Source organism: Triturus cristatus, chromosome 7, assembly GCF_964204655.1.
Source record: "Triturus cristatus chromosome 7, aTriCri1.1, whole genome shotgun sequence".
Taxonomy (NCBI): Eukaryota; Metazoa; Chordata; class Amphibia; order Caudata; family Salamandridae; genus Triturus; species Triturus cristatus.
Genome location: NC_140590.1, coordinates 562,685,771 through 562,698,796, shown reverse-complemented (window position 1 = coordinate 562,698,796; position 13,026 = coordinate 562,685,771). Strand labels below are relative to the sequence as shown.

The 13,026-nt window shown below is 47.8% G+C and overlaps 1 protein-coding gene across 1 annotated transcript in view; it reads left to right on the top strand.

Annotated features, from left to right (window-relative positions):
• Positions 1-13,026, top strand: part of LOC146810126 (proton channel OTOP2-like) — a 289,661-nt gene that overhangs the window by 12,481 nt on the left and 264,154 nt on the right. Inside the window, exon 2 of the mRNA XM_085617073.1 lies at positions 8,537-8,929. Coding sequence (XP_085473199.1) covers positions 8,563-8,929 — 367 coding nt within the window. The 5' untranslated portion in view covers positions 8,537-8,562. The remainder of the gene's footprint in view (positions 1-8,536; positions 8,930-13,026) is intronic.

Genomic DNA, 13,026 nt, shown 5'->3' with positions numbered 1-13,026 from the left:
GCGGACTTTGATGTGTGAAGAGGGTCCCGATAAAACGATATATCGATAAAGCAGTGAAACCTGTTGCCCTGCGACATCGACATCGACGAATACCCTTCCATCTCAGGCCACTCGTCGAACAAGAACTCCTCGATCACGAGCAGCAAGGAGTCTTAGAAAAGGTTACCGGCCCAACCCCGTGGGTCTCACCTATGGTGATAGCGGAGAAGCCAAAACAGCCAGGCAAGATCCGCCTGTGCATCGACATGCACCTGCCTAAACAAGCAATCAAATGTGAAAGGCACTTGGCGCCGATAGTCGACGACATCCTGGCTGATCTAAACGAATCCCGCTGGTTCTCCAAGCTGGACCTTAACACGGGATACCATCAGTTGAGGCTAGCGGAGGAGAGCCGATACATCACAACCTTTTCGACCCACAGAGGCCTGCGACGATACATAAGGCTGAACATTGGAATTTCGTCAAAATGGGCTCCACTTGCATTTGCAAGCAAGGCCCTCACACCAACAGAGGCTCGCTACTCCCAGATGGAGAGGGAGGCACTCGCGATTAAGTGGACCTGCAACCATTTCCATCTATACATCAGTGGGCACCCATTCTGAGTGGTGACTGACCACCAGCCATGAATCCCGCTATTCAGGGGCACAGCACCACATCCCCCACCAAGGATTGAATGCTGGGAGATACAGCTACAGCAATATCAGATGGAGCTAGTCTACCGACCAGGCGCAAAGAACCTAGCAGACTTCCTGTCACAGCACCCCCCGGAGACGACTGAAGAAGGAGGAGAACAAGAACGGAAGACAGAAGAATACGTAGACATGGTATCCCAATGGGCCTGCCCACGAGCTCTTACCATGGACAAGATAAAGGCTAAACCAGCTCAGACCCTGTGCTCATGAAAGTGCTGGAGTCCATCCGAAGAGGATCCTGGAGCAACTTCCTTCGCGACGCCAACAGCTGGAACGAAGCAGACAGAGATCGCATAGGCAAATTCTGGAAAGCGTGAGACGAGCTAAGTGTAGCCCCTGAAGGAGTCGTGCTGAGGGGAGCCGGATTGTCATCCCCGCGTGCCTCCAAGAACGAGCCACGATCCTGGCTCATGAAGGCCACCAAGGGACCACTCAAATGAAATCCTGAATAAGGGAGAAAGTGTGGTTTCCCAGGCTAATAGCGGCCGTAGATACCTTGGTGAGGAACGGCCGGCCGTGCCAACTCACACGCGGCCAAGAACACCCTGCTCCCGTAATAACTGAGGACCCAGCAACGCCCCCATGGTCGCGAGTGAGCCTCGACTTTGGAAGCTTCCCGGACGGCAGGGGGACGGCGATACTGATCAACAGCTACACCACGTATCCCATAGTCAAAATAATTTCATCTACGGCATTCACACATCTCCAACCAGTCCTGAAAAAGACATTCGCACTATTTGGATTGCCCCAGGTAATCAAAACTGATAACGGACCTCCATTTCAAGGAACTGAGATCAAGAACATGCTTGAGCCACTCGGACATCAAGAACATCCCCGCATCACTCCCTAATGGCCGCAGGCCAACGGAGAAGCAGAACACTTTATGCGGACACTTAACAAGATTATCCGGATCACCGTGTCGGAGCAAACAGAGCCAGAGCCTGCAATCCACTGATTCCTGCGGGACTATTGAAGCACACCACATTCCACAACACAAAGATCTCCCTGGTCCCTGATGCTGGCTGGGCCCCATCAAGACACCATCCCTGCGGCCGAGGGCTGGACCCCAGAGCCCTATGACCCTGCTGGCACCCAAGCGCGACGAACAACAAATAACAAGCGAGCCAGTGGAAGGAGAGGAGCAAAAACCTGGGTCATAACTCAGGGAGTTTTGTCCTGGTACAGAACCGGCGCAGCGGAGGGAAGTTCCGCACAACATATGATCCTGGGCAATGGACCGTGTTGACAACCAACAGCACAGTCATTACAGCTCAACAGGGTGATGAGACTATCACCAGGAACATATCCTGGTTCAAAAGAATAAGAAACCCTGACACTGAAGAAATGATGTCCAGACTTATGGACAGAGCAAAAGTTACAGCAGAGGATAGCATCCTCTGTCGGGGGCAAGACTCGGCCGTGGCAGGTTCGCCATCTCCCATGGTCACTGGCACTGAAACAACTGTGACCAATGACCCCACGCAGCCAAGTAGTACTTTGGAGGGTCAACGAAGATACAGCCTACGACCCAACCCCAGACCGAGTCAAAGACTCGTGGACTTTTTTTGTTTGTTGGTTTGAACACTGACTTGGGAAGGGATGTAGCGGTCTAGATGCAAAAGAAGGAGTTGCCTCCACATCCCCACACACATTAGAGCACTCTCTGGTGAGGCGTGGCCAGAGAGTATGTATAAACAGGCAGAGGTCGCTTGTGATTTCCAGCCCACACAATTGCCCTAGTAGTCTATCTAAGATATTTGGTGCTGCAACGTGTTTGCCTACCACTGCTGTTGCCGCTGCGTCTGCTCAGCCGAGCAAAATCACAAGGTTCTGTCAGTTCTCAGCACCAGGGGGTCCTGCACCATCTCTCTTCCAGAAATGAGCACACCCTGGAGTGCACCTTCTCCATGAATAACCAGGAAGCCTCCTGGAATCCGAACGGTGCTGGACAAGTTCAGCACCTGCCAGGTGTATAACAAATACAGGACACGCACAAACCGCCAGCAAGTAGGAACACAGGAGTAAAGGGGCAGCTGAGAGATAGGAAACGTGAGGGACTGACTGGAGAATAAAAGACTGAAGGTGCAGGAACGCAAAAGCCGATGAACAAACTAGAGCTAGAAGCAGGAGCCACAACAACCCAAACACAATGTTGCCAGCCCCCACAGTGAAAGTTTTCAGCTTCTTTATTCTGCTACTTTCTAGTGTGACATGGACTACTGTGTATCCTAAGATTCATAAAGGGCGAGATGACCTGAGGATGCTACTTGTGGTAAAGTGCTAGTGCTAGACTATTTTCTCATGCACCGTCAGCCTGTTCTCCAATGCCACCAATCCCTGGGTCCTAGTCTCCATCTGACAGTACTCATTTTGTTATGAGTTGGTAAGTGTCTTGTTTGAGCCCTGTTTCTTTGAAATCATGCAGGGCAATATGTTCAGTGCATGTGAGAAGTAGGTGCTTCTTTCTAAGAGAAAGGGACAAAGCACTAAGATGGCATTGCATGGATCTGTGCCCTGAAGGACAGTGCCTCCTCAAGTAGTACCACCCAAAATGTTAACTCTGCTGCAGGAAAGAGGAGGACACTCGAAGCGGGAGGCCAAATGGGGTCTTGTCAGCAGTTTTTAAAACAGCAATTCAGTCATATTAATCTTTAGTGTAAAAAATGTTGCTTGTCTACTGCTGAACGACTCAAAGAACTATCTGGTAAATTAGACAGTTTACTTTCAATTGTGTCATTAGCATACGATGGTACTGACAAGTCAAATGATCAAATCATTTCAGGAAGCGATTCCACAATGGACGGTGAAGCTACCAGATGTAAAGGAAGTTTAAGTAAAAGACTGACAACGTTAATCCGAGAACGAGGCATATTAGGCAGCCACTGTTCACAAGCACCCACTTCCTCAAGCCTGACCCTAAGGATCTCATGGTCAACAGTATCGAATGTGGTGGATAGACTTCGAAGGATCACCCCTCACTCTTTCATCCTGGACTCAAGTAATTTGCTGCCGCTGCCAAAGCACTGGCCTTCTTCAGCAAAAGCCCACCTATGGAACTCCAGCTTCCAAGGATTCAGTACAGTGGGCTCCTCAGGGAATGCTGAGAGAAGCTTGGCAGCAAGTCCTTCCAGAATTTCCCCCAAAATGGAAGCAATGTCATAAGATGACAGCTGTCCAAAAATGGGATACACCTTTCAGGAGCACTTGCCACCTACTAATTACTCTACTCTTCACTACCGAGCATTACAGGATCCTCACACAAAGCGCAGGAGATGAGAGAAGAGCTGACCTGGGCTTTGCTGGCGAATAGAGACAGCAACACGGCCCTCTAGTCAGAAGGCAGGCCAAGGTAGCCTTTTTGGTTTCTTGTCCCTGAATGATGGCATGGACCTAATGTGCGTTGGGGTAGGGGCGTGTGCGGAGCTGGGAGGCAGACTGAGCAGCGGATTGCACCACAGGGATACTGTTGTGGTGGGTGCAACAGTAGAAGTGGAGAAGTGTAGGAGTTTTGTTAGAATTAGTTTAGGGATCACCACCAATGATAAACTGGGCATTTAGATCCCCTTTCCTGAAACCGGGAATAAAGTATTTTCCTGGGAAGCAAAGCAGACATCATAGAGATGATTCTTTAAAACAAATTTCAGAGGGAGGAGTTGAAGAGTGTCTGGGGGTTTAATAAGATTTAGCCCACAATGCCCAAATCGAGATATTTACAGACGAACCCAAGTCAGTCGGCATCCATGGAAGGTCCTTTGGTTTACCTAAAGGACTGCTTAAGGGTTTCAGTGTTCAGGGAATATAGTAGAAGGAGCAGAAATTAATAAACCAAATAGTAATTCGAAATATGCTTCAAAACGTTCTCCAAGAAGCCGGAGTCTCGGGCTGTAGGGCTGAGAAGGACAGAGGGAGCTGTAGAAGAACAAAACTGGATAAACGAAACTGAGTTCAGAGGAATCCACCTGGAGGAATCTACACTTTGCACTGGGGATTTTGTACATCTTCTCCATATATAACATTTTTGATGTAGACATAATTGAATGAACTCATAAATGAATAGGGCTGGCAACTTCATACTTTACGCAAATACATAGGTGAGCCAGAGAACCAATGACATTGGTAATGATGGAGTCTCCATGTGAACTATAGGCAGACCTCTTGAAAACAACAGACATTTATCCAAGATGCATGTGCTCCAAGGGTCAGATCACCGGGGAGCTAATAACAGCTGTCAAAGAAGCATCTGCTTCTGAGAACCACAGGATTCTCCGTAAAAACAGAGGTATTTCTGAAAACTACAGGCATCGTTTGAGAAACACAGACAACCCAACCCACTCCTAACAGGCATATCCCAAGACCAACAACCTGCTGCCCCAATACACGGGTCCTCATGCTAATCTAATCAAAATCCATGCATGTTGAAAGCGCTTTGATTTTGCTTCCTCCGTCCTTCATGGTGCCCCATAGGAATATTCCTCCCTTGCTGTATTCCCCACATTGGTATGACCAGAGATACCAATAGACATAAATCCATTTCTTAAATTGTAAAAAAAAAAAAAGTTTTTTAAAAGGATACCATGGCACTTCGTTAGGAGTCCACTGTAGCTTCAACCACCCATTGCCCCTGCCTGCGCTGCCAACGCCAGTATCAGCACAACAACAACACGAGTGACAACTGAGACTTTTACAGGCCCCCAAAGCTATACGAAGGGTTTGGGTGGCAGGATTTAGTCATTTTCAATGTATATTGAATCAATAAATAACTGTGATTGTGCTCATCCCCAAATTAGACAGTGCCCTCATGTGGCAGAGTGTCATAAGTGGTGGTGTTGCTATTAAGTGCCGGTGGTGAGCACCGAAAACCACAAACACAAATTAAGCATTGCATAATCCATGAAAGTCCTTGTTGATTGCTTTGCATTACTACAACTTGTATAGCTATGAAAGTGGCACCAGGTAACAGCTGAAAGTTTCAGCCGGCCCTGGTTTATAGTTTTAATAATAAAATTGTAAGTCAGCGCTTAGTATGTGGAGTTGGCTAAAACGTCAGAATTGGGTGACAGTGTCACAGGTGACAAAGTGCCACTTGACAGACATCCTCATAATGTGGCTAAAGAGGAACTAAAATTCAGGATTAATACTGGGGCTGAAGGGTGCGAACGGGGCAGTCATGAATGAACCTGACTATGGTGAAATAGGCACACGTAAACACATGTCAATGTTTGTATAAAGCATTTTGTGGGGTGGAGAGCAGAGGCCTGAGAAGGCTGCTAGCATAGCTCCAGAATTTATTGCTCCTAAGTGATAGGCACGCGTGTCTAAAGTACTTGCTGGTCATTGGTCAAAGTCCTAAACCCTACTCAGAGGCCTTACCTTAGTAGGTGGTCTCTCATCCAGACAGGAACCTTCTACTAGAAAGTAAAAAAAGCAAGGCATCTAAAATATCTCTGCTTTTCATATTTATTTAAATAGTTTGATCAGAATCCTGAAGACGGTGGCTAATACTCTGTTGGCATTTTGTGATCCGAATCCTACAGGGAGGATTATATCTTGGAGTCACACATTTATATACTAAACTATTGAATTAGAAAACGACATCCCTGAAAATGGATTTGTAAGAAGATTAAAAAAAACTTCTGGCTATTGTATGAGGGCATATACAGTGCCGCACTGAGGCTTCAACTATAGTAATTGGTCCTATGGATTTGTTCACAAAAATTCAAATCCTGATAAAGTCCTCACTGATGAAACGCGTTGGCTGGGCTGATTAACTTATGTCCATGAAGAACCAATAAAAGTAGCATCTTCAACAGGAGCGTGACTGTGTGATATAAATGTTATCCATGGAATTAGGGTTGATCAAATGATATTGTTTTGTATACTGTTCTATGTAATATTCTAAAAACAGGAGGGATAAGTTGCAAAGATGCAAAGAACTCCTGGTTCAGCTTTCTATAAAAATCGAGTTTATACAACGGTTCCTTAGCAATGGGGTCGTATAGAGTTGAGCGACTCGGTCTGTTTTGAGTGTGTATATTCATACTAGGCGACCATAGAATAGCCCACACTGCTTTGTTCTTGTTGTTGCTAGCATGACTACAGCAACCTGTGAATCAATGATCCGTTTCTATGTGGCTCGTGACAAGGCGAGTGGCAACTTTTTCAGAAAGACCTTAGTGAAACAGGGAGCACAAGCTCAAAATAATTGGAGGTTAGAACTATTTTGGACTGAGTTCAAAATGGCTCCTTTATCCATCAATCCTCCTTTTACTTCCAAAGCCATCAGAGGTCAAAGTAACCAGCTACCAAGGAGGGGTAGAGAGGGATTAGGACTGGTATAATTAGGGACAAAGAGGAGAACCAGAAATCAACTAAAACTCCCTCTATTACACTATACCCCACCCGTGTCCAAAGAATGAACCACGCCCTGCATGCGGGAGAAAAAAGGCTACCATAAAGTGCTGTTGGAAGCAGTGGATTTATAAAACAGTAGAAACTACACTTTGAAACTGTCTTGTGGACACCCACACTAATCTCAGAAGAGGGTTCCACATTGCTTACCCCCTCTGTAATGAGATCGCTCATGTTCCTATCTGTCAGATTTCAGTCAAATAGACTTCCCATGCTACCTCCGAAGAAGGAGCAATACCCAAAGTTGTAAATTCCTGATAATGTAAAGTACTAATATAATGCACATTCGGATTATATTTGGACACTGATGTTAGACAAAGAAGGTCATATCAAGCTGCCCAAGACGCTAACACTTGCAATGCAGTTATGATGTCATCATCTAAAAGATGTGTTATCATTTGCATGCGGTCCTAATGCGTATCATCTCTTATTCATCACATGTCAAAGTGTCAAAGTGTGCACACAAGGTGTGGTGACAAAGTTCTCAATTGATTCACCCGATACTTCAAAGGGTTAAGGCTGATGTAATAAAATAAGCAATGGCCGCTTAATACCAAACAGTGGTGATGCCATCTTATGTGCGTGAAACAATACCTGAGCGTGCACCCTATGCTAACGCAACATTATGTGTGATTCACTGGGGCTGGAGTGAGAGAGGCACGGAGTGAGAGTCCATGATATGCTTCCTCTAGGAGTATGTTGTACCCATCTTTACAGAGTGTGATTGCTGTTCATAGTTCTATTCGCCCTGCTTCAACAGGCAATTCTTAACATACTTCTCAGAGTGGGACAAGCAGGTAGCTTTGTATGACTGGTTCTTTGCTTTTCTGGACCTACTACCTGGACGGAGGCAGTATAGATGGTGATTTGTGATGTTATGTGTTGTGTTGTGTTCATATAGTACACTGGACCAGGATGTGTCCCTGCTACAATACAGGTCAGCTGCACAGCAGGCACACGCATGAACACTTGTGGGGAGCTGTATTCCACAGTGCCCCCATACAAACCCCCATGTACTTCACTACTGTGTGAAGTCCAGTGGCCTCTTGTTCTGCACCCCACTAATGAAAGCCTTTGGTATGCCCCGTTAGTGACTCATTAACATTAGAGTGCTCTGCCACAGAACATTAAAAGTGGTTAATGCCTCCTGGAGAAAGAGGCCAACATCGTTGCATGCCTGTTACACCATAATCGATCCGAGTTGAGGGCGCATAATGAAGGCAATGGCAATTAACAGCTGATGCCGTCCAAAATGAGGGCAGTTATGGTATTAGCCTCCACCCTTTGAATCTCACGCAGGGCAGGCTGTCATTACCACTGAACTAGTACGTAGGCAAACAAGTAGTCAGTAGCCGCAAAATAATGTTTCTGGTAAGTTGAGCCAATAATACCATTTCATGTAAGGTTCTAATACTCATAATGTCTTGTCTTTCCAGATAGTGGCCCCTGGACTCGGGACCTGATGGTGCAAGACTCCCCAGAAGAGTCAGTCACAGAACTGGAAATGGATGAATCTCTCCCCCCAAACCAGCACGGTGAGTCCGGCGTCCTGCCGGGAGGGAGTGCGCCTGACAGCTTCGGACTCTGGAAGAAAGGAGGGCGTGCGCTATCCGTCCTGATGGCCATCAACATCCTCCTGCTGGGCTGCTGTCTCATCACCGCAGGCTCGGTAGACCACGTACCCATCGAAGAGAAAGATGTGCTGGCCTTCCTGTGCACCCTGATGCTGCTGTCTGTCCTGTGGATGTGTGTCCAGATGTACTTGACCCACATGCACCAGAACTCCGTACTCTACAAAGACTCTCACGCAGGACCCATCTGGATGCGAGGTATGTTATCCCCAGAGGCCCCAGAGGGATTGCCATTGGTACCACGGGGTCCCATATATCGCATGACACATTCATCATTCTGGCTTTTTAGCCAAGAGCACGTTCCTTGTAGTTTCTTTTTTTTTTACTTTTCAAAAATGTGCAGCTTTCAATGTAAAAGCAGCACAATGAGCGCAGTGCCAATGCAAAATATCAGAATACATTACACTACCAGAAGAAGGCAGAAAAGACCATGAGAAGCCCAGGCAGGTAAGAGTGGTGGGACGATTGGGTGGGGTGGGAGGGGAGGGGATTCGACAGACGACGACGAGGGAAAACCAAATAAATAATTAATTTTCCCTCGTCGCCGTCGTCTGTCGAGTCCCTCCCACCCCGCGCCACTGCCCACTCCTGGAAAAGACATCACATTACATCCCACAACTGAACTTCTCACCAACCGACAGTAGGGCAGGATCCCATCTCCCCGCTCGTACATTGATATTGCCCACCCCACCATCCGCCCATGGCCTCTCTGCACACAGTTCTAGCTGCTCAATCCTTCCAGATCTTATGTTTCTGGGGGCAGCCCCATGACAAGTAAATTGGACGTTCAATTTCCATACAGTAATCCATGCCCTTGGCCTAGGTGTCTACATGTGGGGGCCCCCGTCGCCTTCCAGGCCCTGGCAATATCCCTCTTTGCGACAATGAGTCCAAACCAAAAATGTGTCTTCTGATAGTGAGTGCCTCCCAGATCATCCGTGATTTGCAAAACTATGAGTTTATGGTCGCGGGGATAGTCCAACCTATCACCCTCTCAAGTCAACCCAGCATGCCACGACAGAAGTGGCCCAGCCCCGGGCAGTGCCAGAACGTATGAGGTAAATCCCCCCTTGGGTCCCCGTGCCGCAGACAGTTTCCCACAGGGATCAGGCTCATGCAGAGGAGTCTGGCCCTAGAGAGATACACTCTATGATTTGGATAAATTGAAATTGGGCGGCAATCACTGCCTCTCTGGGGGCCTCCACTGCCTCCCTCCAGTCGTCGTCACCCAGACAGCCCAGTTCACCCTCCCCACACCTGCCACACTTCCACCATCGGGTCCGGCACAGTACACTGTAACATGTTTTATATTTCCGATAATTTATGTTCCTTGAAGATTACAAGAAGGATTTTGGCCTCCATCGGGAAAACTCTAGGATATCTTCCAAGAGGGAAAAGGGCGTGACGGAGCAGCAAATACCTATAGAACTGCGTGCGGTGCATGTCATATTCCTCCTGCAGGTCCTGAAAGGACTTGAGCATACCACCATGCAGCACATCCCCCAACTTTGAAATGCCTATAGAGTCCCAGGCCGCAAATCCCCTCTGCGGAATTCTGGTGCCGAGCCACAACAGGGTCTCCAAAGTGAGACGATTAGCCCATCCCACAGACTTCATGGCAGCATTCCATACCTCCAGCACAACTTGGGTGGTGGAAGAGAAAGCTGCAGAGGCCCTCCCTCATAGAGTAGGTGGGGAAGGTCACGGCCACTCAACAGACATCCTCAGCATACGAAGGTTCCCCAAAGCCACCTCACCACCCCTCATTCACAACAAGCAGATGCGCTGCCCAGTAGTATAGTAGTTTGCCTGGGTGGCCAATCCCCCATCCACCGCGGGTTGACAACATTTCGCTAAGGCGATAAGTGGTACACCGCCGCAGCAGTTGGAGTTGCGCATTAACTTTGCTAAGGAACGTTTTTATCGATCGGGAATGGGTGGTTTTGCAATTAGTAGAGCAGACGAGGGAGTGCCCCAATTTTAAAAATCACCGAGCGCCCCAGTAGACATTGCCTGTAGTTTTGCTTTTAACACTGAAAGTATTGAGTATATGTCCCAGTGTGAAAGGTGCTTTTGCCGTAAAAGGCGAAAGGTGTCACACGTGACCTGGGGGAAATGGCAGGATTGAGAAAGGGCAGTTGTATGGACGGAGGGGAGAGTAAGAGGGTAAAAGTAGAGCAGTATCATTGGAATGCACCCTCATACCTAACCAAATGGTGCCATTTTTGCACTAAGTCTAGTTAGGTGCTTTTGTTTAAGAAACAAATGTATTCTGGTAAATGTAGTCATATCTCATTCCAATTAGAGTGAAAAGACGTGCACATCTAATAACTCTGGTTGGCTTTGTTTTAAACTTCGTCCATGAGTTGACTGAAAAAGTTCACCCATCAGGAATTCAGACATTATTTCTTGCCTTTGCCTGAAGTCCCATTTACTCCCTGTCTGCTGAAATCAATTTATCCCATGATTGTAGCATAGGCATGCAAGACCTTTTCCTGCAGTATGATAGCCAGCCAAAGAAAGGAGAAACTTCCAGCTATCTTCAGGTGCATGGCCATAGCAGGTGACAACACTGCCTGCCAAGAGGGCACACTTTACCCATTATCTCTCAGGGTTATTACTAGCTGTGAGCAGTTGAGTTTGGTGACAAACAAGTCGCCACCAGCCAAGTCTCGTCAATGCACAGTATTGCCGTTGTCAATGTTTTTTGCCATGCTGTGCAGCATGATTGCAAGTTTAAAAAAAGGCTGCTATGACACGGCCAGTAGCTGTGTCATAGCGATATATATATATTTTTTTGCTGGCGGGAGGTATCTTGAAAGGAAGGTGGGAGGGCAACACAGAGGATGTAGAGGCCGCCTACCTTTCCCACCCGCTGCCTTGTCCTCCTGCGTGCAATAAAAAAAGTGCTCTGACGCTGCCAGCGCTGGCCACATTATAGTTTGTTTTATTATTTTTCAGACATGCTACATAGCAGCCATAATTCTGTGCAACATGGCTAAAAACCAAGCCAACAGGTCACATGGGCAAAAGCTATCAGCTTCGCCAATGCTTATTTCTTCTGGGGGGACGGAAGGGTAAGAGGGGAGAAGCAATGACGTAGGAGGGGGAAGCAACAACACACATAAGCAACAATCCCAGGTTAAAGAGGCAAGCAACAACGCAAGATTTTAGGGGGCAAGCAACAATAGAGGTAAGCAAAACATTGCTAGACGTGAGGTTGCGGAGGAAGCAATAATGCAGGCAACCAACAATGCGGGATGGGAGGGGGCAAGCAACAACAGGGGCAAGCAACAATGTAAGACAGAAGGGGGCAAGCGGCTACAGGGGTAAGCAAAACAACTGGAGATGGGAAGGTATGAGGGGGAAGCAAGAACGAGGGCAAGCAACAAGGAGGGGTGGGAGGAGGCAAACAACAACGTAGGACAGGAGGGTGTAGGCGAAATAACAATGCCGGCAAGCAATAATGCAGGGCAGGAGAGGGCAAGTAACAACGGAGACAAGTGGCGATGCAGAATGGGAGAGGGAAGGCAACACAACTGGTAATCAGAGGGTGGAAGTGGGAAGCAACAATGCAGCCAAATAACAAAGTAGGGTGGGGGCAAGCAACAAAAGGGACAAGCAACAACGGGGATAAGCAACAATGAGGGACATAAGGGTGGGATGGGACAAGAAACAACATGGGATGGGAGGGGGCAAGTAACAACAAGGGCAGCAACAGCAGGCACAAGCCAAACAACGCAGGGCGGAAGAGTGGGTGGGGGAAACAACAACATGGGCAAGCAACACTGTAGGGTGGAAGAGGGCCAGCAAACATGGGGTCAAGCAACAATGGAGGATGTGATAGTAGTAGAAGGCAAGAAGCAACGCGGGACAGGATGTTGGGAGGAAGAAACAACAAAGCAGGCAAGCAACAATATGGGCTGGGAGGGCACAAGAAACAAAGTGGGACGGAAGGGGCAAATAACAATGGGAGCAAGCAAAACAATGCCGGATAGTAAGGTAGGAGGCAGAAGCAACAGGCAGGCAAGCAACAATGCTGTGTGGGAGGGGGCAGGCCACAACGGGGTAAGCAACAACACAGGACAGAAGGGTAGGAAGCGGCAAGCAACAATGTGGGACAGGAGGGGGAAAGCACCAAAGGGGGCAAGCAGCAATGGGGGCAAGCAAAACTGCGAGGGGAAGCAACAATATAGACAATCAACAATACAGGGTGAGAGGGAGAAAGCAACAACAGCATCAAGAAACGACATAGGACGGGTGGATGGGAGAAGGCAATCAACAATACAGGACAG